Here is a 23,021-nt window from a genome sequence, read left to right on the forward strand (position 1 = left end):
GCGATGGTGCCTCCTTTTTGCGACTTTCAATTACGCATGTGGTACACTATATCATTCTTTACTAACAAACGTAAAACATGGCATGAACAGTGATGACTCAATATTTATTTTTTCTTTCATTATCATTATTTTTAACTAAGTTTAATTTTGCGACATTTTAGCATTAGCTTTAGTGGGGACGCTTGAACCGACTTAAACGTACGTGTAGTGAAGTTCTTAAAAGATTCAGATTTAGATATTACTACTGCGCACGCGCAGCTTCTAAAATTCCAACATGGACGAATAAAACACGAAAAATCGCGTCCTTGTTGAAATATTTTGGAAATAACAGGTTTGATACTGAATTTATCAGGTATGTAGCATTGTATTTGGAAACTTTTTTGCGGAAGTGAACGCACAGAAAATACCATAGATACCAAACATTGCATTTGAGCGCAAAATGCATTTATAATGAAGTTGCTAAGCATAACAATATTTGCAATTTTTTGTTTTGACAGTGGCTAGGCGGAGAAATTACATTACTCATTAATGTTAATCATTTGGGGGCGTTTTTTTCTGGAAAGTGTGTTGTGTTGTTTACTTAAAGTTTTTGATTCTTCTCATAATTTGGCAGATCATGCTCATGGAAACAGGTAATAATTTCTGTGCGTCTTATTTGGATAACGGCAGTATCTGTACAGTTCAGTAGGCGTACTCCTGTGGTAGCGAAACAGGGTTTAGCATTTTGTATTGTTTCAAAAATAGTCAATTTTAACTGCCAATTAGTTTTTGTAACATTAATGCAGATTTGGATCTACATTGCACACGCGTTTTACATTATGATGTGTATTGTACTAGGACCTATATATAGAGGGTATTTTGTAAAATTATGTGTTCGTTATATAAATGTTAAAGGTATAAACGTGGAATTCTCTGACACCATTTGGTGTTGCTAAGATTTTGGTGCAAATACAATAAAATCGAGTGTGACATAACAACTACCATACATATATATTGATAAATGAAATATTTATTCACCTCAATACACGTATATCAAATTCAAGCCGTTTCACTACCCAGTTGTTTCGGTACTCGGTCGTACTTTTGTAAGTACCGAAACGATCGACTTTCGCAAAGTACCGAAACCGAAATGACTTCCGCAAGTACCGAAACAACTTCCGGAAGTCGTTTTGGTTTCGGTAGTACACAAAAGTAGTTTCGGTACTTGAATATAAGTCATATTTTTTACCAATAATGAACGTCTAAGACCATGTTTTGACGATTAATGCTATTTTACTGAGTATTCTGAATGAACAAAGGGAGAAAACTCTAACTTTCAAACAGAATAAACATCCCTGAGATAGACTATGTATGTAATAATCGACTCTCTTCATTCCGTTAGAGCTAAACAGAATTGCTTCAATTATTTTGGCTCCTATTATCATCATCTTAAATCCGTCACAATCTACGATTAGAGTCCCTACAAATGTCAGAGATTGGAAGACATGCGCCATGACTATTTGATATCTTCCTCAAAATTGTACTGCATATATCTATTCCCGCCAATTTCGGTTGTTTAAACAAGTTTTAATCGTTGCCAAATTACAAGGAAAATTATGAGAGCAAATTATTGTTTGCAAATAATATAAATTTAGAACAGTGTTACTTGCAAGTGCTGGCGAGAATGGATAGTCCACAGTTCATTTTAAGTATGTTGTTTTATAAATGACAAAAAGATAAAATATTCAATTTCATGTTTTTATTTTCATATTCATATATCCTTCCTATGAAAAAACACTCATACACTCATTCATCTTCTATACGTTACACTCATTCATCTTCTATACGTATTATAACAAAATATCTATTCTTTTTCTCTCAAACGGTATCAGTTAAAATGATAAACATATACATGTATTAACATTGGACATTGTAACTAGCCACTATTGTTTGATATTGTCATATTGTTTCCTTTTGATAAAATAGCTACTATTGCTAGCTGTGACACATTTGCACTTCAAACAGTTCTTCTACCCAAGAAGGGAAGCGGCCTATATATAACATGTTAAACCAATAAAACAACTTGCTAAGTATATCGGGACATATATGACATGTTAAACCAATAAAATAAATTGCTAAGTATATCGGGACGTATATATATAACATGTTAAACCAATAAAGTAAATTGCTAAGTATATCGGGACGTATCTACATATATAACAACTTGCTAAATATATCGGGACGTATATATCACATGTTAAACCAATAAAATAAATTGCTAAATATATCGGGACATATATATGACATGTTAAACCAATAAAATAAATTGCTAAGTATATCGGGACAGATAATAAGTTAAACCAATAAAATAGATTGCTGAATATATATCGAATTGTACTCACCACTTCCACAGATCTGGTGCTGCCATCTGCTGGATGCGTCACACTGTATTGCTTCTTGCCTTGGCCGAACAATGGTGTCGCATTCGGTACACATATCAGCCAATGCCATGATGACATAATTGATAATTTTGAGAGTGATACTCTCATTTTTATGACATGTTGGTAATTATTTCGAGCTACTCTGATCTACTCAATTAAGAAAACAACCGTTTTGCGGCGGGATCACGTTTGAAGTGCGATGTGCGTGATTGTATAAACAAATCAGACGGTAAGGTAAACGTTAAATAAACAACCAACAACCAGTTAATTATCATTATTTAATATCACAATGAAATACCGAAACAACTCTTAAAGTATCGAAACGACTTTAAAAAAATGCCGAACCGACTTCCGAAAAGTACCGAAACAACTTTTTTTTAAGTACCGAAACGACCAGGTACCGAAACGACTGTATCCCTGTATATCTATTTAGTCCTATATTGGTGTTCTATTCCATCCGTATAGACCCTCACTTTACGCAGGTCAAAATTTCACACTGTTGTTGACCCTCCGTTTTGTAAGTGACAGTAACCATTCAAATCGGAACACGATAGACCAAAAAGAAGAAATATCAAATTATTGTGTTTTTCTTCTATACATAGTTTAAATAAAGAAAACTAAGCTTATAATTTCCCAAAACCTGTTATATCTAATGCATGAATATGTTATTTACAAATTATGAGCGGTATACTGTATAGAAATAAATGTTATATTTTTTTGTCTTTTCGCTCCATTGTGTACTGATATGGTAATTAGGCCGCCCGGAACCTACATAGTTAGCAATATGACGTTGAGTCAAGTGTGATATTTTGACCAGCCTAAAGTGAGGGTCAGTATATGGATGGAATAGAACATTGATTTTGAACTAAATGGGTGTTTTTTGGGTAAATAAATATCTCTTTTATCCAAAAATGTAAGGTAAGTGTTATATCATGCCTGATTTAATTGTGTTTGTACCACCTTATATTAGTGACACCAAACGGTGTCAGAGAATTCCATGTTTTCACATAGTAATCATGCATTCTGGTCCTTAACACCAGACAATGGATAATTATCAGGTTGGCACGGCTGGTTAATAGTGTTAATACAGTACAGTCTTTTTCACTCAGCTCATGAAGCATGCTTCTTTGGCTCAGGAGGTAGATCTAGTGCAGAGGAATATACCAGAGAACTTGATTTGATTCCTGTCAGGACACATACCAGGAATCTGCTTTTCTCTGTTCTTTAATTGAAAGTATAACTATATTTTATTTCCGATTTTATTTTAGTAAATGAGTATATATAATGACACAGAAATTATATGCCAATTTTGTAGTTAACTATCTTATGAAAAGATCTTGTAAAATTAAATTTGATTTACCTGTATTTCTTTTTGCATTTTACAGATTCCATGGAATCTTTGACAGGAAAATCTTTGTGTGTGTTTTTTTATTTTGTTGATGTATCATGGAAACAAGATGGAGGTGGAAACTACTACACTAAACCAGAACTCTAAGAAGCCTCCAACAGAAACAAGTACACCTGCCCCCCACAAAGGGAAAAAAAAGCGTAGTGCAATATCAAAGATAACAGAGAAAAGACGCAACAATGAAAGTGGAAGTGAATTTGGTTCTACATATTCACTTCAATCAAATGCAAGTAGATTAACAGAAACCAAAGAAAGAGAAGTCAATAAAACAGAACTAAACTACAATGGTAATAAGGATCTCAATAAAAGCCAAAATGCTAAGGCAGCAGTGGAAAAAGTAGCTGCAAGTGTAAAAGATTCTGATTATCATATTTCTGGGAACAAAGACAGTGTCAAAATCACTCCAAAACCCAAACCAAGGGATAAAAAATTTGAGAGTGTGTTACGACCAGAGGAGTTATCTCCTCCTCCTATGGACATTGATTCTGACAGTGATGATGATAAACATGATGGCATTAGTAGGAAAGCACCTTCTGATGCCACAATTCATCGTTTTAGGGCCTTGAAGATGGCAACAAATGAGAGAACCAATTCAGTTGAATCCTTAAGAAATAGTCCTTTTACACCAAAACCGCCATCTACACCTCGTTCCGAGCAAAAAAGTAACTCAAACAAAGCAACATCTCCGCCTGAAAGTGATAAAAAGGTGAGACAAAAGAGTGTCAAACAGAAAGGTGAGAAAAGATTTCGCGATCCAAACTCTTCTGGTGAGGAACCAGAGGTGGGAGCGAAATCCAAAAAGCAATCTTGTTCACAAACAGATCTCAAAAGAATGGATGATGTGCAACAGATCAGTGATACTAATCCTTCATCAAGAGGTGACCAAAATGCAACAATAGATTCAGAAACAGACAACAATAGGTATCAGAATATTTTGACTGGTGATTCTCTTCCACATAAAACTGGACGATTAGCACCAATTACATCGAAGAATCACCCCCCACCTTTAACTGAAGATATTTCTTCACATGCACTGAAAACTGCCTACAAGACTGACTCATCTTATACACTTAATAAATACCTTGAGAGTGTGCCGACTGCTGGGTCACCGAGAGTTCCAGGTAGCCCCCTTCAAAAACCTCCAATTCATCCACCATTTGACACGATGTCCCAACGATCTATGTCGTCATCAGGAATTCTCCACCAAATCCCTATAACAGAGGCTCGAGCAAGGTACACATATATGATTATAATTACAAACCATAAATTTGTTTTATTTTTTTTATGTTGATGAAATTGTCATTCTGAACTTATGATAATGTTGCATGTAAAAATTAAAACCATTACTAAAACAATACCCTTGGTAGCGCGCATGTATCGTGGATTTGATGCAAAATACTGTGTACATGTACATGTTCTGTAGTGATAACAGAGAAAATGATACTATAAAAATTACAATTGTAATCAGCTGGTTAAGTGTCACAATATAGAAGTTAAGGTAATGACATAGAACTTTCTACATGCTTATATACATAAAGAACCTACATGTAGGATCATACATTCATATAGTTCATGTGTTTATTAACTGCCTCATTTTTTTTCATATTCAGCTTTAGATTTCTTATTTATTCTTGTAAGTGCTACATTTTGTATTGTCTATTTGCTGAAGAACGGGGAGTGGCAATGCAAGTGTCTCCTCCAGTTTGTTGGGTGCCTCTGAACTTGATCGATACCTTCAAGACAGACGGATCAAGGTGTGGATAGGGAGCTGGAACATGGGTGAAATTAAGGTAAAGTGTTAAACTGTTTAATATTGACATAAAATTAGATTGACCTGTATCATCTCTGTAACTTATCTAAATATATACATGTGGAATGAAGACATTACAAAATTGTTTTTCTTGAACCCCTCCACCAAAACAGTCCAAATTCATGAACACCTACATATGTAAAGTATGCATGATGGTCCCCTCAACATGTTTTATAAACTTCCTGTCCAGTACTTATTTCATCAGAGGACCTGAGGAGGATTGTTGTATACATTATGACATATACATGTACTTCTGTTTGAGGGAGCTGCCTCACCGTCAACAACAACAACAACAAGAGACTCCTATCTGTTACACAATTCACACATGAAATAAAGGCACCCCAAGACCGGGACATTCTCCTTCCATCAACAGAACACTGACTTTGTCATTGAAAAATAAAAATGAATGTCAATACACCAACCAACCAAGTATGTAGTGAACCTACTTGGCTATACACTACTTATTATAGTCAGCCCCTTTATAAAAAAATATTTGTTGGTGTCTTAAATTGTGCCTTAGTTGATATTTTTATATGTTCTGGTGTAGGAATTCAAGGCTAGTCTACAGGATTTCCTACTGCCAGAAGCCAGTGACTTTGTACAGGACCTCTATGCAATAGGAACACAGGAAAACAACATGAACAAGTAAATATGACCTCAGCATGGCCTTTATTACAGATATATGTATATATAATGTTGTGTAGTAATGTTTATTACAAACACTGTAATTTAATTAAAAAATCTTTTTTTTTTTAATGTTTGAATTAACATACAATACTTATCCTGGATACATGCTCTATCATTGTCAACAATATCATGTTAAGGGCATGATTTTACTGTTTTGATAGATGTGTATCATGCTTGAAGCTTCACAGAATTAATGCCATAGCCAAATGATAAACCTAATACACTATAGGGAACAACCAACCAATTGAAAAAATATATTTTTGAAACAGCCCCTGTGTATAGAACGTTGAGCCAAGGATAAAATGTCTGGCAGCCACTGATTGGCCAGTATGTTATGAAGTGAGAAAATAGATATGTAGCCTGATAGGTAACTATCAATAAGAAATGTTGATATAAATTTCTTAAGTCCGATTGGTTTTTTTCCCAAAAGTTCACGTAATAATAGTAAACAGGTAAACATTTAAGATTTTTGAGAATTTTTACTGCGAAATTCACCTATTTTCAAAATGGCTACCCTGGAGAAAATTTGAGCTGAAGGACCCAACTTTTTTTTTTGATTAGGTGTTATATCAGACCCTAAACTTTTGTTAAAAACCATAATCGTCATATTCAATTCAAGAATTTGTATGAAATAATCCAAAACGTTAACACAATGGTCTATGGGAAAGCAATTGGTTGGTTGGTCTCTACATATAGCTACCGCATATGACATTTTGTGCCATCTAGCGTTCCTGGAAACCAGATGATGGGACCGACTAGCACATTTTCGGACGGGATTCTCATCTTGGAGGCATTGTAGCAGAATTTAGAGAGAAATTGAGATTCAGGGGGGATTGATGATGAAAATATGACACATGTAGTGTTACAAGGAGGACCATAGACCGGACAGATACGGACATACATTCTATATTTCAATTGTAGCGGTATATATCGTGGCTCGAGGTACGGTGGTATGCTGGTTGTACTGCTGGCACTACCCCGGTTCAATGTGTGGGTGTGTGTCTGGTTGTTCTGTTGTCACTACCCCGATTCGGTATTCGGTGATATGTTTGGTTGTTCTGTTGTCACTACCCCAGTTCAGTGTTTGGTGATATATCTGGTTATTTTTTGTTGTCACTTGCCCGGTTCCGTGTTCTGTGTCTGTGTTTCGACTCTTTTATCTAAATAATGGCTCCACTCCTAATTTTTTTTCTCGTTCGGCCTTTTTTTCTTCATTCTTTACAAAAAGACCAGAAATTAGGGGGTGGGGGAGATAACATTGAGTTATCTCCCCCTGATCTTTATTCTATATCTTATTTGTTTATATTTCTGAGTAGCACGATTTCTATACTTGGCTATTAACCAAAAGCCATCACTTTAAATTCAAAGCTTATCAAGATATTAAAATTTACATTTCAAAATGAACTCAATTTTAATGTGGTTTTCTCTTTAGAATTTCATATCCGGTACCAATAGAAGAATCAACCTACCAGCCTAAGACTTGCAGTCAGGCACTGCATATTTTGATAGCATATCCTATGGTTCTATCCCGTTCCAGAAAAGTTATCTTTGAAAAATGTGAAAGATGCTATTAAGTGTATATATATCTGATATCTTAACCTTGACACAAGATTATATCTTTTGAGGTCAAGGCCATTATATACATGTACATTTTATATAAATTTTCACATAAATGCCCAGGTCTATTCTGTCATTAAAAATGATGCAGGCTGTGTAGCAGGCATATTTTAAATGATATTGTTGTCTGTTTTAAATGATTTATATATTTGTAAAATGTTAAATATGTGTGTACAGGAAGGAATGGGAGGTGATCATACAGACAACACTTGGTACCTCTCATGTACTCTTCTACTCTGCCACGCATGGCTCATTGCATCTTGCCATCTTCATACGCAGGGATCTCATCTGGTTTTGCTCAGGTACCATTCTCCGAAAAAATTAAACATATTCTTTTCCTAAATGGGTTTTAAAATCTAAAAATTATTATTCATTCAAACCATTAAAGTGATACTGTACTGTGTTAATACTTTATGATTATGTTGTAAGAAAAGTTTATATTAAGGACTATTGCACTAATACTCTCTGTAGGTATAGCACTACAACATAGATAAATTTTATATGTCAAACATAAATATGCACTGTTCAATTGTTGGGATTTTTTATGGTTGCAGAAGCTGAAGAAGACCAGGTAACAACAAGGGCCGTTACCATGGTAAAGACCAAGGGTGCTGTTGCTGTCGCATTTTCATTCTTCGGAACTTCATTTCTCTTTATCAATTCACATTTTGCATGTAAGTATATACTCAGTATATAAGATGACAGTATGTTTGTTCTGGGCAATAATTTCCATTCGTATGTTTATAGCCCACCTTCTGTTAAATTCACATCTTCATCCTTTTTAATGCCAGTTACAGTATATATTGCATGATGACACTATTTTTACATTTATACTGCTGTCTTTTGTTAAAAAGAAGTCTCAATTAATAAAGATGAAAAGTCTGTTATCACCCTTAGTCCCTTCCAGTTGATGATAAGGTTATAGATGGGTTATAGTCCAGGATATCTCTTTAATCTGGTGTGTGATGCACTGATGGAATAAAGGAATATTCTCAATATTTAGTATGCTGGGATTATACTGTTATTCATTACAGTATGGTTGTGATAAAAATGATACCAACACGTGATGTAAACATTAGACCAAACACATAATAAAAAGTTTTCAGAATCATTTAATCAATTTTATTGATTGCCTTGTGAGGTATACCCAAAAATAAATTTGTCTAGCCCTCTTAGAATATGTTTATATCTACTTTGTATCTATATTTTTCATAAGAAGTCTTTGTTCAAATCTGTTACAATTCTTAGATTATATTTATTATTAAACTGATTGTCAATTGTTTTTTTAGCAAACAGAAGTAACCACTGTAAGAATCTGATTTGAATATTAGCTGGTCTCTTTCTCTATAGTTGGTCTCTATAGTTGGTCTCTATAGCTGTATAACTGACCTCTATAACTGGTCTCTAGGTCTTTTGTAACAAGCCATTCAACACAAGTATTACACTTTTCCTAAAACATTAGTACTTACATTATATTATTCATATACTGATCGTTTTAAGATTGATTATTAATGTTCCTAGAGTATAGAGGGGTATAATGCTACTACTTGCAGTAATTGTTTTGTCTAAGTATACACGGGTGTGCCGAGAAGTAATTCATCAAGCTTTTCTAATCCAAAAGAATTCATCAAGTTTACCGAGCAGCAGCTATATATGTCTTTGAGGGTTAATTTGATGTCAATAATTAATTCCCAAATCCATGCGTAAGCACAAATGTGACAAAGATCATTATCTGTAACCAACATTATAGTAGTACAGTATCTGGGGCCTGCACTATCATAACAGAGTTCATTATCTGGTGCCTGCACTATTACGACAAAGTTCATTATCTGTTGCCTGTAATACTGCAACACAGGTCATTTTCTAGTGCCTGCACTTTTGCATCAGAGGTCAGTATTTGCTGGCTGCACTATTGCAGTAGAAATGAGGTCATCATTAGGTGCCCACACTATTACAAAGTTAACAGAGGTCATCAACTGGTGCCTGCCGTATTACAATAGGTCATTTTCTAGTGCCTGCTCTGTTGTAATAAGGTGGGCACCTTCTCATTGATAATGGCATCTGCTGCAATAGTGCAGGCACCAGTTGACAGAGGTCATTGTGACAGAGGTCATTATCTTGTAGTAACACTATTGTGACAGAGGTCATTATCTGAGACAAGTAGTACTCTTGGTTACACATTTTAGATGAATTACAATGTACCTAAAATTTCTATTAACATCTTTTGTCAAATGCTTTTGTACATTATTGGATATATAACAACTCATGGCTAGCCCAACTCTCCCATTTCACAGTAAAGCTTGCAGACATAATCTTATTTTAACTATTCATTCCGAGTAGGATTTTTAGGTCACCTGAGACGAAGTCTCAGTTGACCTATTGCAATCTCCTTTTGTCCGCGGGCGTCGTGCGTCGTCCGGCGTCCGGCGTGCGTCGTGCGTCATAAACAATTTACATTTTCAACTTCTTCTTAAAAACTGCTGAACTAAATTCAATGAAATTTTACAGGAAGCTTCCATGGCTGAGGGTGAACCAAAATTGTGAATTATATGGTCCCCACCCCCCCTGAGGGGCGGGGCCAAAAAGGATCAAATTGAAAACATAGATAAATTTATATGTCAACATAAATATGCACTGTTCAATTGTTGGTATTTTTTATGGTTGCAGAAGCTGAAGAAGACCAGGTAACAACAAGGGCCGTTACCATGGTAAAGACCAAGGGTGCTGTTGCTGTCGCATTTTCATTCTTCGGAACTTCATTTCTCTTTATCAATTCACATTTTGCATGTAAGTATATACTCAGTATATAAGATAACAGTATGTTTGTTCTGGGCAATAATTTCCATTAGTATGTTTATAGCCCATGGCCACCTTCTGTTAAATTCACATCTTCATCCTTTTTAATGCCAGTTACAGTATATATTGCATGATGACACTATTTTCACTTTTATACTGCTGTCTTTTGTTAAAAAAAAGCCTCAATTAATAAAGATGAAAAGTCTGTTATCACCCTTAGTCCCTTCCAGTTGATGATAAGGTTATAGATGGGTTATAGTCCAGGATATCTCTTTAATCTGGTGTGTGATGCACTGATGGAATAAAGGAATATTCTAAATGTTTAGTATGCTGGGATTATACTGTTATTCATTACAGTATGGTTGTGATAAAAATGATACCAACACGTGATGAAAACATTAGACCAAACACATAATAAAAAGTTTTCAGAATCATTTAATCAATTTTATTGATTGCCTTGTGAGGTATACCCCAAAATAAATTTGTCTTGCCCTCTTAGAATATGTTTATATCTACTTTGTATCTATATTTTTCATAAGAAGTCTTTGTTCAAATCTGTTACAATTCTTAGATTATATTTATTATTAAACTGATTGTCAATTGTTTTTTTAGCAAACAGAAGTAACCACTGTAAGAATCTGATTTGAATATTAGCTGGTCTCTATCTCTATAGTTGGTCTCTATAGCTGTATAACTGACCTCTATAACTGGTCTCTAGGTCTTTTGTAACAAGCCATTCAACACAAGTATTACACTTTTCCTAAAACATTAGTACTTACATTATATTATTCATATACTGATGGTTTTAAGATTGATTATTAATGTTCCTTTATAGAGTATAGAGGGGTATAATGCTACTACTCGCAGTAATTGTTTTGTCTAAGTATACATGGGTGTGCCGAGAAGTAATTCATCAAGCTTGTCTAATCCAGAAGAATTCATCAAGTTTACCGAGCAGCAGCTATATATGTCTTTGAGGGTTAATTTGATGTCAATAATTAATTCCCAAATCCATGCGTAAGCACAAATGTGACAAAGATCATTATCTGTAACCAGCATTATAGTAGTACAGTATCTGGGGCCTGCACTATCATAACAGAGTTCATTATCTGGTGCCTGCACTATTACGACAAAGTTCATTATCTGTTGCCTGTAATACTGCAACACAGGTCATTTTCTAGTGCCTGCACTTTTGCATCAGAGGTCAGTATTTGCTGGCTGTACTATTGCAGTAGAAATGAGGTCATCATTAGGTGCCCACACTATTACAAAGTTAACAGAGGTCATCAACTGGTGCCTGCCGTATTACAATAGGTCATTTTCTAGTGCCTGCTCTGTTGTAATAAGGTGGGCACCTTCTCATTGATAATGGCATCTGCTGCAATAGTGCAGGCACCAGTTGACAGAGGTCATTGTGACAGAGGTCATTATCTTGTGGTTACGCTATTGTGACAGAGGTCATTATCTGAGACAAGTAGTACTCTTGGTTACACATTTTAGATGAATTACAATGTACCTAAAATTTCTATTAACATCTTTTGTCAAATGCTTTTGTACATTATTGGATATATAACAACTCATGGCTAGCCAAACTCTCCCATTTCACAGTAAAGCTTGCAGACATAATCTTATTTTAACTATTCATTCCGAGTAGGATTTTTAGGTCACCTGAGACGAAGTCTCAGTTGACCTATTGCAATCTCCTTTTGTCCGGCGTCGTGCGTCGTCCGGCGTCCGTCGTGCGTCGTGCGTCGTAAACAATTTACATTTTCAACTTCTTCTTAAAAACTGCTGAACTAAATTCAATGAAATTTTACAGGAAGCTTCCATGGCTGAGGGTGAACCAAAATTGTGAATTATATGGTCCCCACCCCCCAGGGGCCTGAGGGGCGGGGCCAAAAAGGGTCAAATTGACTAAAATTTCAAAAATCTTCTTCTCTACTCTCAGATATGGTAGAATCAAATACTCTTCATAGATGGAAGGCTCTTAAGGTGCTTTACCAAAATTGTGAATTTCATGACCCTGGGGTCTCACGTTTGCCCCTGGGGAGGGGGTAAACTTTACTATAGTTTATATAGGGAAATCACATTTTTGACTATTATTTGTTGGATTTCTATTGGAATTTATTCTAACTTGGTTCAAATTATCAGCATAGGATGACAGTTTGATGGTATGTACATGTTGGCCCTGGTTGACCCCCAGGGGCTGGTGGGCGGGGCCAAAAATGGGTCAAATTGACTGAAATTTCAAAAATCTTCTTCTCTACTCTCAGATACATTAGAATCAAATACTCTTCATAGATGGAAGGCTCTTAAGGTGCTTTACCAAAATTGTGAATTTCATGACCCTGGGGTCTCACGTTTAACCCTGGGGAGGGGGTAAACTTTACTATAGTTTATATAGGGAAATCACATTTTTGACTATTATTTGTTGGATTTCTATTGGAATTTATTCTAACTTGGTTCAAATTATCAGCATGGGATTACAGTTTGATGTTATGTACATGTTGGCCCTGGTTGACCCCCAGGGGCTGAAGGAGCGGGGCCAAAAAGGGTCAAATTGACTGAAATTTCAAAAATCTTCTTCTCTACTCTCAGATATGTTAGAATCAAATACTCTTCATAGATGAAGGGGTCTTATGGTGCTTTACCAAAATTGTGAATTTCATGACCCTGGGGTCTCACGTTTGCCCCTGGGTAGGGGGTAAACTTTACTATAGTTTATATAGGGAAATCACATTTTTGACTATTATTTGTTGGATTTCTATTGGAATTTATTCTAACTTTGTTCAAATTATCAGCATAGGATGACAGTTTGATGGTATGTACATGTTGGCCCTGGTTGACCCCCAGGGGCTGGTGGGCGGGGCCAAAAAGGGTCAAATTGACTGAAATTTCAAAAATCTTCTTCTCTACTCTCAGATATGTTAGAATCAAATACTCTTCATAGATGAAGGGGTCTTATGATGCTTTACCAAAATTGTGAATTTCATGACCCTGGGGTCTCACGTTTGCCCCTGGGTAGGGGGTAAACTTTACTATAGTTTATATAGGGAAATCACATTTTTGACTATTATTTGTTGGATTTTTATTGGAATTCATTCTAACTTCGTTAACGTTATCAGCTTGGGATGACAGTTTGATGTACATGTTGGCCCTGACTGACCCCCAGGGGCTGATGGGCGGGGCCAAAAAGGGTCAAATTAACTGAAATTTCAAAAATCTTCTTCTTTCAACCCAAATAAGGTAGAATTAAATACTCTTCACAGATCGAAGGGTCTTAAGGTGCTTTACCATAATTGTGAATTTCCTAGCCCTGGGGTCTCGCGTTTGCCCCATGGGAGGGGATAAACTTTACTATAGTTATAGGGAAATCACATTTTTGACTATCATTTGTTTTATTTGTTTTGAAATTCATTCTTTCATTCAAATTTACTGAAATATTTCAAAAATCAGGTGACCGTTAAGGCCCATGGGCCTCTTGTTTAATGTAGTTTTGTTATTTTAAATACTGTACTTTCCTGTTTTCCATAGAGATTTTACAGTAACTTATGTTATCTTATTTCTCATTTCCTGTCCTGTCGCCATGCATACACAATGTTACTATGAGTTACATTTTTTGTATTCTGGCAAATCTGGTATAATCAGCAATATTCCTTTAATAGGTTCTAGTTTTTCACCTGTAGTATACAGATATGGTCCAATGATGGCATCATTTATTGTTGATTATTGTTGGATTTTTTTATTATATAGCTAACCGGTCAAATCAGACATCTAGTCAGTATTTTCTTTTATTGTCTTAACATTCCGAATGCTAACCTCCTGAAAGTTAAATTAATCTTTAGAATTTATCTGTTCCTATTTGATATACACGTAACCCTTTGTCTTCATATTGTGTGTTGACCCTCTGTTTGCTTTGTGGCTGTTTATTTGTTGATGTTTTGGATACGTGTACAAGGTTTAACAATGTTTGATCCTTCTGACTGCACTGTAGCCTGTACGGGATTGGTTACCTGGAGCACAGATTGCTTTGTAGTGTGCACATCAGAGAAAAAGAAATATTATCCTGTTGTATCCATTAATTATAGCATTTATCGATTACATATGATACTGTTACTATAATGTCATTTTACACTAATTACAGTATTAAATGTTTGGTTATATGTTTTGTATTATATAGTACACTTTTTCAACTTTGATATATAATACTCTGACAGCTGCCAACATTTCCATTAAAAGTATAAAGTGCCAATATTTTAAAGTTTTTGAAAAAAATGTGAATTAATTATTGATCCCAGAACTTAGATTTCATATCCAATAACCTAAATATCAAAGAATATTAAATACTATCAAAGTAGTATTGAAATTATGAGAATGAATGTTGCAATGCTTTGACTTATTATTTACACAATAACAATACATCATGTCATATTTCCTTCATACTTTAGTAACTTAATTGCTTAATGAATTTTACAAATGGTGATATAGGATATTCAATATACATTTTATATGTCTGGTATCAGAATGAGACTTTTGATAAATTAGGTTCAGTTTAACTCTCTATCATTTAAATCCCATTGTGAAAGCTTAATGTAGTATTAATCCCATCTTAGACGTTATTATCAAATGGCTAATTATACTAATAAGTAATTTCTATTAATTAAAAATGAAAATATTTAGCTGGATATTTAATCTCTGGTTGAATGATTGTTTTAATAAATGGGTGTAGAGTATGATTTTATCAGTTTGGATATTTCACTTTTACAGCTGATTCAGGAAAGCTAAAAGAAAGAATTAATGATTTTCAAAAAATCAACAGCTCATTGAAATTGCCAAAGACAGCATCTGGGTCACAGACAAATGTACAAGGTAAGACTGTTATATTATCATTATATATATCACTAATCTGTGATGGTTTTAATTTATCAGATTTATTATCAAATTGTCAATTTAACTTGATGTAAATGAATATACATTGTAACTGTTTATTTAAGGGATAGGCCTACTGTCCGTTGATAATAAAAATTTGCATATTTTTCTAAATTCAAACATTTCTCTCTTTAAAGATGATTTTTTCAGCTTTATATTGCTCTTGTAATGTTTTAATGTTTTTAAAAATGTCCTTAACCAGAATGAATTTATTTAATTACTGAGAATATAATTGTCAAACAAACCCTATTACATATGTATGTTGCAGACAAACAAACCTACTCCTTGCCATTGTTAAGCAGACAAACAAATCTTTATAATTGATATTTCTCTCACCTGTTAACAGGACCTGCCAGTTCAAAGTTTGATTCAGTTTTCTGGTTTGGGGATTTAAATTTCCGCCTGGAGAAAGGCCGACATACTGTGGAGGATCTTGTACATGCTATTGTGGAACAGGAACACCCAAATTTCGAAGACCTCCTCCTGGGGGATGAGTTAGCACACTGTATATACCAAGGTAAGATGTGTTTTTTTTTTTCATTCAGTCATTAAATTTTGTTTCAATCAAACATTCATCACATATATATCAGGTTATCAATGTATTTGGTTTTCATAATATTTCTGCTGAAAAGAATGTAACTATATCACCTCCCTTTTTTTTTAAACATCTATATTTAATTTGTACTATATAGCAAGTAAATATTAACAGTTCAATAAACTATTTTGTTAGAAATTTACAGGTAATCATCTTTCCTTGGTAAAACATTATATTTTTGTGCTAGGAGTTGATTTAAAAGTAATTACCAATATTAATGTCTGCATGGTACATGATCTGTCCATATTCTCACATAATTATTACCATTTTAAGTGCAGTTTAGACATTCTCCAAAATGAAAACAAGAACTAAATGAAAATTGACTTAGAATTTTTAGGTCCGATACTACATACAATCATATATCTTCTAATGTATATAATTTCATACAAAATGTATATATTATATATATAATATATATGTATGTATGTAAACGTGTTCAGTTTTACAAAATCTAATAATTACTTTTACATAATATCAACTCTTGCACTGTTCTTACCAATTCATTCTTGACTTTAGACAAAGCATTCCAAGGATTTACTGAGGGAAGAATAAACTTCAAACCAACATACAAATTTGACCTGAACTCGGAGGCTTACGACACATCCCCAAAGTTCAGGATACCTTCATATACAGTGGGTAGCATTGGCGATTTATTGATGGTTGTACCACTTTGAATGGGTTAAAATTACATACATATGTGTGAATGCAACTGAAATATACTTCAGCAAGTTTTAGACTCTAGCTTTGAGTTCCAACATACAGATTTGAGCTGGCTTTTGCAGGAAAATAGATTGAATTGATGAAAATTTCCTTTAATGTGCTGATGCAGTATTCTTAACTGAATACTACTTAATTAATGCATATTTAACTGCAATTGTAAACAAATTACATGTCAGAATTATTCATTGTTTCAGGACCGAATACTGTACCATTCGAAAAAAAAGAACCAGATAAACTGTGTGCATTATGATGCGGTGATGAACATCCGGGTATCAGATCACCGACCTGTATATGGAGTTTTTGAGGCTGCTGTTAAGCCTGGAACAGAAAGGTTAGCGTACATTTGTCCCAGTGTTAGCAACGAAATATAATCATAACTTGTTTTGTTCTTAAAGAAAAAATGTCATAATGCTAAAATTTATATACAATGTAATATGATATCTTATATTCTTACAGGATGAATATGGCCAAGTCTGTATCTAGAATGGATTGCACTTTGAAGCAATAGATTAGATTCTCTATTAATTCTTTACTGTAGATAATAGATATTCATGATGTACTTAAAACAGCACTTTTTATAAAAATAATTCAAGAAGGAAACTAGCAAAGCATTTGATTCTTGTAATATAATTATTATTTGTATTACAGCACACAGCTTGCCAATGGGAAATTTGACCGAGATGTCTATGTGGCAGGTATGCTATTTGGTTTGAATGCAATACACAATCTAACTCAATTTTATAATGACACATTCTACTATCACATTATTATGAAAATGATATTTTAATGCCTGTTACAATTCTAAGCAGCGATAGATGAAACTAAAAAGTTATATTTATGTTATGTTAAATAGAGATTAAATATTTTTTTCCATTTTAACAAAATTAGTAACTTGTAACATTTATGGTAAGTGCTGTGTCATGAACACAACTAATTCATATTGTATAAGGATATTTCATCCCTATGGGATTTTTGTTATAAGCCCAATATATACATGTATTGCCTTCTATTATATCCCAATGTGTTATACATGTATTATCGATTGGCTAGCTAGGCATTTCTTATATTAAAACTTACCATTTATTCAATATATTTTCAGCCCAAAAACGCAGAGCACTCATTACACCAGCTCCTGCTCCTCAGCCCTCCCAGAAATCTAGTGGTGTGTGTTCTATACAGTAATGGCGAGACTCATCACATTGCTCCTGATTCTCAGTACAATTATACATACAAAATGTGCTCAATACAACAAAGACGAGCCCTAATCCTGCCAGCTATATCTCTGCTCTACCAGAAGTCTGGTGGTTAGTGCTCAATACAGTAAGGATGAGCCCTCGTCGATTGTTCCAGAAGTATGATGGCCTGGGCTTAGGATAGAAAAAATGTCATCATCATTTCAGCTGTGTCTGAGCTCTCTCAGAGGTCTAATGTTTTGTGTTAAGAACATTCTTTAAATGGTGAGCCTATAATGCATTAGGTCCTCACGATCAGTTCAGAAGTGGTATTTGTTCAAAACTGAGCCCTCATCACACCAGCTGTATCTCAGCCTTCCCAGAAGTCTAGTGGTGTGTGTACTCAATACAGTGTGGAGAACCACATTCAAATGATGTAAAATGAATCGGTGTATCTGTACGTCAGTAGAATATAACATTAACAAAATGTTAGTCAAATCCACACTGAAACATGAAAAGTTACCATACTGATTTTAGCTTGTTAGAAAATTTTAATTAGCTTCAACAGGCAGCTGAAAATGAACTATGTTGTGAGAAAAGAGCCAAGACTCTAGATGCTGTTGAATATTTTGTTTGAATCCTCATCCTTATAAACTGATGATCTGGAAATCAAGGGAATGGACTGTATAACTACTTCTGGATGTTGAGAGATTTTTTTTATTTGCTGAATAATAAACAGATTATTTTAGTGGAATTTTTGTCCTCATATACCTAGCTATAGCTAGTATCAACCAAGTGATTCTAATTTAAGAAAAAGCTGCTTTAAACAGTCTAATTTCGGGGGTTACCATTGCAATATCATTTGTTTCCATTTAGAAAGGAGATAACTGAAAGTGATATTTTTGTGTATGTAAATTGTTTGTAGTAAACAATGTATGTCTATGTATTATGGTCATCACCAAGTCAGTTTATCACTGTTAATATGGAACTAAAAACAGTTTACCCTGTACAATATTTGAGTGGAAAACCAGCTATTGATAAAATTCTATAAAGGATAAGATGAATTATTTTATCCTCATTGTAATCCTAGGCCCCAGGTATTATTAACAAGCATACAGCTAGTTTGTTGTATTTGTCACTGTTCATGTAAGTAGAGAAAATATGAGTTTATGACTTAGTGCTGACTAGGTATATATACGTACTGAAGAATTTTAAGTGTTATGCGTTGTGTTATTGGTGCTATTTTTTCCATTATTGTAAGAACAATGTACGTGTATCTCAATTAGCTGAGCATTTATTGACCAGAAAGACATTTTCTGTGTTGATGGGTTGTTTAAGATTGTAACAATAATCTTTAATGTGACAAGTAACTGTATAATTGTTAATTTTGAAGTCAAATATTATGATTTATTGATTCTTAAATGATATTATTGTTGCAATAGATGTTTAATGTGAAATTCTAGAAAATGCATTTTCACTTAAAAGTCTTCAACATGTTTGGTTTAACATTGTAAAGAAGACAAAAATCTGTGCACTTTATATTTGTGCAGTATTATATTTTTGTCTCTCCAAGACAGGTTGTTATATTTTTTAATGATTGTGGTTTTCAATTACAGAAGGGACTTAACATTAACTATTTTCAACAGTATACAGTCATTCAAATTCCTGTTCACAGTCACTGATAAACACATGCTCTTTCCCTAGAGTTATGTCCATTATAAACATAATTTAATGGAAACTTTTAAAACTCATTATCCCAAGACACACAAAGTAGTCTCTATTGGTCTTGTGGCTGGAATACCTTACCGAAAAAATGTCTCTAGTGTTGTAATGCATACATAAATTACATGTGTCTTTATAATTTACAAACATGTGAAACACTGATACCCAGTATTACTGTGATAAAACAGAATACAGGTTATAATCAAAATAACTAGAGATGGTTACAAACATTGTCCATGATATAACTATAGATTAACAGTACATTATGTACCACATACCAAAGTATTATTACATATTAGTCTACAGTACATATTATAAAAGTATGCCAAATAATTTTAAAATATTTCTATAACTTTGAAACCTTGTGACAGTAAGTGTTGTGATGTTTAGTGCTAAGTTGCATTTTATTAAACTGAATAATTTATATTTCTAGTTTCTTTTTACTTAGTGTTGGTGAAATGATTTTACATTTTTTTAAAGTGGCATTCTCTGTAAAATTTAAGCAATGTGTGTTTTAAGGGGGGAAAATGTTTTCTTGAGGATATAATTTGTATCAGCATGGAAGAAGAATTTCAAATACTGCAATCTAAACTCATCATGAAATTGGTTTAATCAATATGTCAGAAGTTTAGCACATGTATTTGTCAGCTATGTATTTTAACAAGTTTTCAAGTTTTCCTGTATGTTGATACCGTTACTACTCCTATAACATAAGAGGCCGCTGGTCGGCTCTTTTTTTATCAGATATATGATTTTGCCGGTTACACAGCGCCTGTCAAAAATAGCTGGCCGTGTAAAACCTCTAACATTGTTGGAGTAATACGGTTACTAGGTATGCTATGATTGTGTTTTTATTTCTTCTCATAGTGTTTCTGTCTTCCTTCAGTAGAGAGTTAATTCAAAGGTATGACTAAAATATCACTTTTCCATTATTAACAGGATATGTTGGCTTAGTGGGAAGACACCTATGTATTGTACATGTATTATTGCTGTGTTTGGTATGCCAGGTACATCAAGTGAGAACAACACTAAATTGGACAAAAGTAATCGACAATTAGTAATTCAATCATCCATTTTTGAATGAAAAACATGAAATGGTTGATATGGACCTTCCTTGAGAAGTTATTCAAATTGAATTGATATTTTTCAAGACTTTTCAGGTGAAAATAATGGTTGATTTTGAGAAATTGGTGATCAAGTATTCAGAATTGTATGTATACTCCTGTAATAATGTCTGATTGACATGTTATTTGACGTTTAAAAATAAAGTAAAAGACACAAATTAAATTGTGTATGTGAAATTTGAAAATGTTAAAGCAATTAATCTCATTTTGTGTAAGTTACTCGAGATTACTTTTTAGTATACATTTGCTTACAGTATATGATTTATGTAATAGTTGTTCATGTTGTATTTTCGTCGTGTAACCATCTTCCATTTTTTATGTTCTGATAAAATTGTTCCTTCAACTACATCAAAATACTACATTAGAAAATGGCATATTATACTGATGTATAATTGAATTGTTACTTTCTTTCTGTTTTTCTCATTTTGTGTAAAAGAATAAATAGTTGTATGTATATTGTATAGAGATATAAAATAGTAAACCACATAATAAATAGCCTTATTATGTAGTAGATCGTGTATTAAACAACTTTTATTTATTTATTCTTTTTATAAATTATTTCAAACTGCATATTTTCACAAATGATTTTTCTGTGGAAGTGATATTTTTTTGTTCTTTTAGCTACAAAAATGTATAAACTTTAAAATGAACTTGTCTTTGGAATTCACTTGCATTAGTAATTTTCATAATGGTGTACTTAAAGCTATTTAGTATCATCTTAAATTGTTTTTCTTTATTCTTTAAACAAAAGTATAATCTGCATTCTGTTTTCTAGTCAAAAATAATAGCTGTAAATTCAGTGATTGGATAATCAAATATTTAGTCTCCATGCTGTGGTGATATAATACATCCATTCCATTATTTTCACTTTTCTAAGTATTTCATAGAGAGGGCAGTTTATCTGCCATGGAGTCCTTGCTCCTATAAATGAGTAGGATTTCAAGTTAAATGGGCAGAATCTCAAATATATATTAGATCTTGTAACACAGATGCATTTAAAACACAAAATCAGTTTTTCATGTTCAATTATTATACCGTAATACTCCTCTGCACAAAACTGATGGGATGTATGTCATCCCATAACTTATCCATATTTACTAAATGTGGCATATATAAATACATAACAATCTAATATGCCTCCTCAGCTACATTTAGCATGCCGAATAGTTTAATATTTAATTCTATTAACATTTTCTAATATCAGTAATTATCATGTTTACTGTTAACTTTAGTACTTGTCAATATTTTCAAGTCATTAAAATATTATATTATTATATCATTATAATAAAGTTTAACCTGTCAAATTGATTTTTGAAAATATTATTTTAATTTTTGAGAAATGAAATACAATGTACATGTACTGTAAATTTACTCTGACATTTTCAGTTATAGTTTTAATGTTGCATGGTTTGTAGATTTTGATAAATATCATCAAGAAGAACTAGTGAAATTGATTGTTGAGACATATTCTGTTAAGTATGATTTCAGTTATAATTGGTTGGGGCTGGATTTTGCAAGAAACATATCATTTAAAAACTACTCTATGTTTAGTAACATCTCCTGACTAATTAAGTCGGATATCTGTTCATTGATTTTAAAACTGTTTATGGTAAGTTTTGATCAGTTCATCAAGTAAATACTACACATATTGTTTTTAATAATCACATAACTTTTTATGCAAGAAATTGTGTGATTTTTATTGTGAATATTATGACTTTGATGTTAACTGCTTAATAGCAGGTCACATGATGTGTGATGATAAATCAGTTTTAAGAGTACAGAGAGGTAAAATAAACTACACAATATGTGTAAATCTAAAATTGTTATGTTGATTTACAGACTAACAGAAAATAAAATTTCAAAAACTTCAGTACCGTTTATAATTGTATGTAATTTTCGTAATATGATATGGTGAAGAGTTGTACCCTGTATAGACAAACAATATTAAAAGTTGAATGTTCCAGAATTATCCACTAGGTAACAATGGATATGAGCCAAATGAGGATTAAACATTTTGCATG

At 33.3% G+C, this 23,021-nt stretch overlaps 1 protein-coding gene across 3 annotated transcripts; it reads left to right on the forward strand.

Annotated features, from left to right (window-relative positions):
• The first annotated feature begins 255 nt into the window (after positions 1–255).
• On the forward strand, positions 256–22,870 carry LOC117321590 (phosphatidylinositol polyphosphate 5-phosphatase type IV-like). 3 transcript variants are annotated; one of them, XM_033876059.1, is made up of 13 exons: positions 256–352; positions 3,806–5,061; positions 5,498–5,618; positions 6,186–6,283; positions 8,120–8,244; positions 8,497–8,616; positions 11,351–11,368; positions 15,506–15,607; positions 16,014–16,184; positions 16,779–16,894; positions 17,177–17,313; positions 17,631–17,677; positions 18,082–22,870. In XM_033876059.1, exons 2-13 carry the CDS (start codon positions 3,860–3,862, stop codon positions 18,162–18,164), a joined length of 2,340 nt encoding a protein of 779 aa, XP_033731950.1. In that variant the 5' UTR covers positions 256–352; positions 3,806–3,859; the 3' UTR covers positions 18,165–22,870. The 3 variants fall into 3 exon arrangements, with proteins under 3 accessions (XP_033731950.1, XP_033731949.1, XP_033731951.1); XM_033876058.1 differs by lacking the exon at positions 11,351–11,368 and adding an exon at positions 14,492–14,515; XM_033876060.1 differs by lacking the exon at positions 11,351–11,368.
• Positions 22,871–23,021: the final 151 nt, after the last annotated feature.

The sequence above is a fragment of the Pecten maximus genome, chromosome 2 (assembly GCF_902652985.1).
Source record: "Pecten maximus chromosome 2, xPecMax1.1, whole genome shotgun sequence".
In the NCBI taxonomy this organism is placed as follows: domain Eukaryota; kingdom Metazoa; phylum Mollusca; class Bivalvia; order Pectinida; family Pectinidae; genus Pecten; species Pecten maximus.

Coding starts and splice junctions, on each gene's coding strand:
- LOC117321590 (XM_033876058.1), top strand. CDS start 3,860: ATGTATCATGGAAACAAGATGGAGGTGGAAACTACTACACTAAACCAG. Junction 8,245..8,496: donor TCTCATCTGGTTTTGCTCAG/GTACCATTCTCC, acceptor TTATGGTTGCAG/AAGCTGAAGAAGACCAGGTA. Junction 16,895..17,176: donor TCAGGATACCTTCATATACA/GTGGGTAGCATT, acceptor TCATTGTTTCAG/GACCGAATACTGTACCATTC.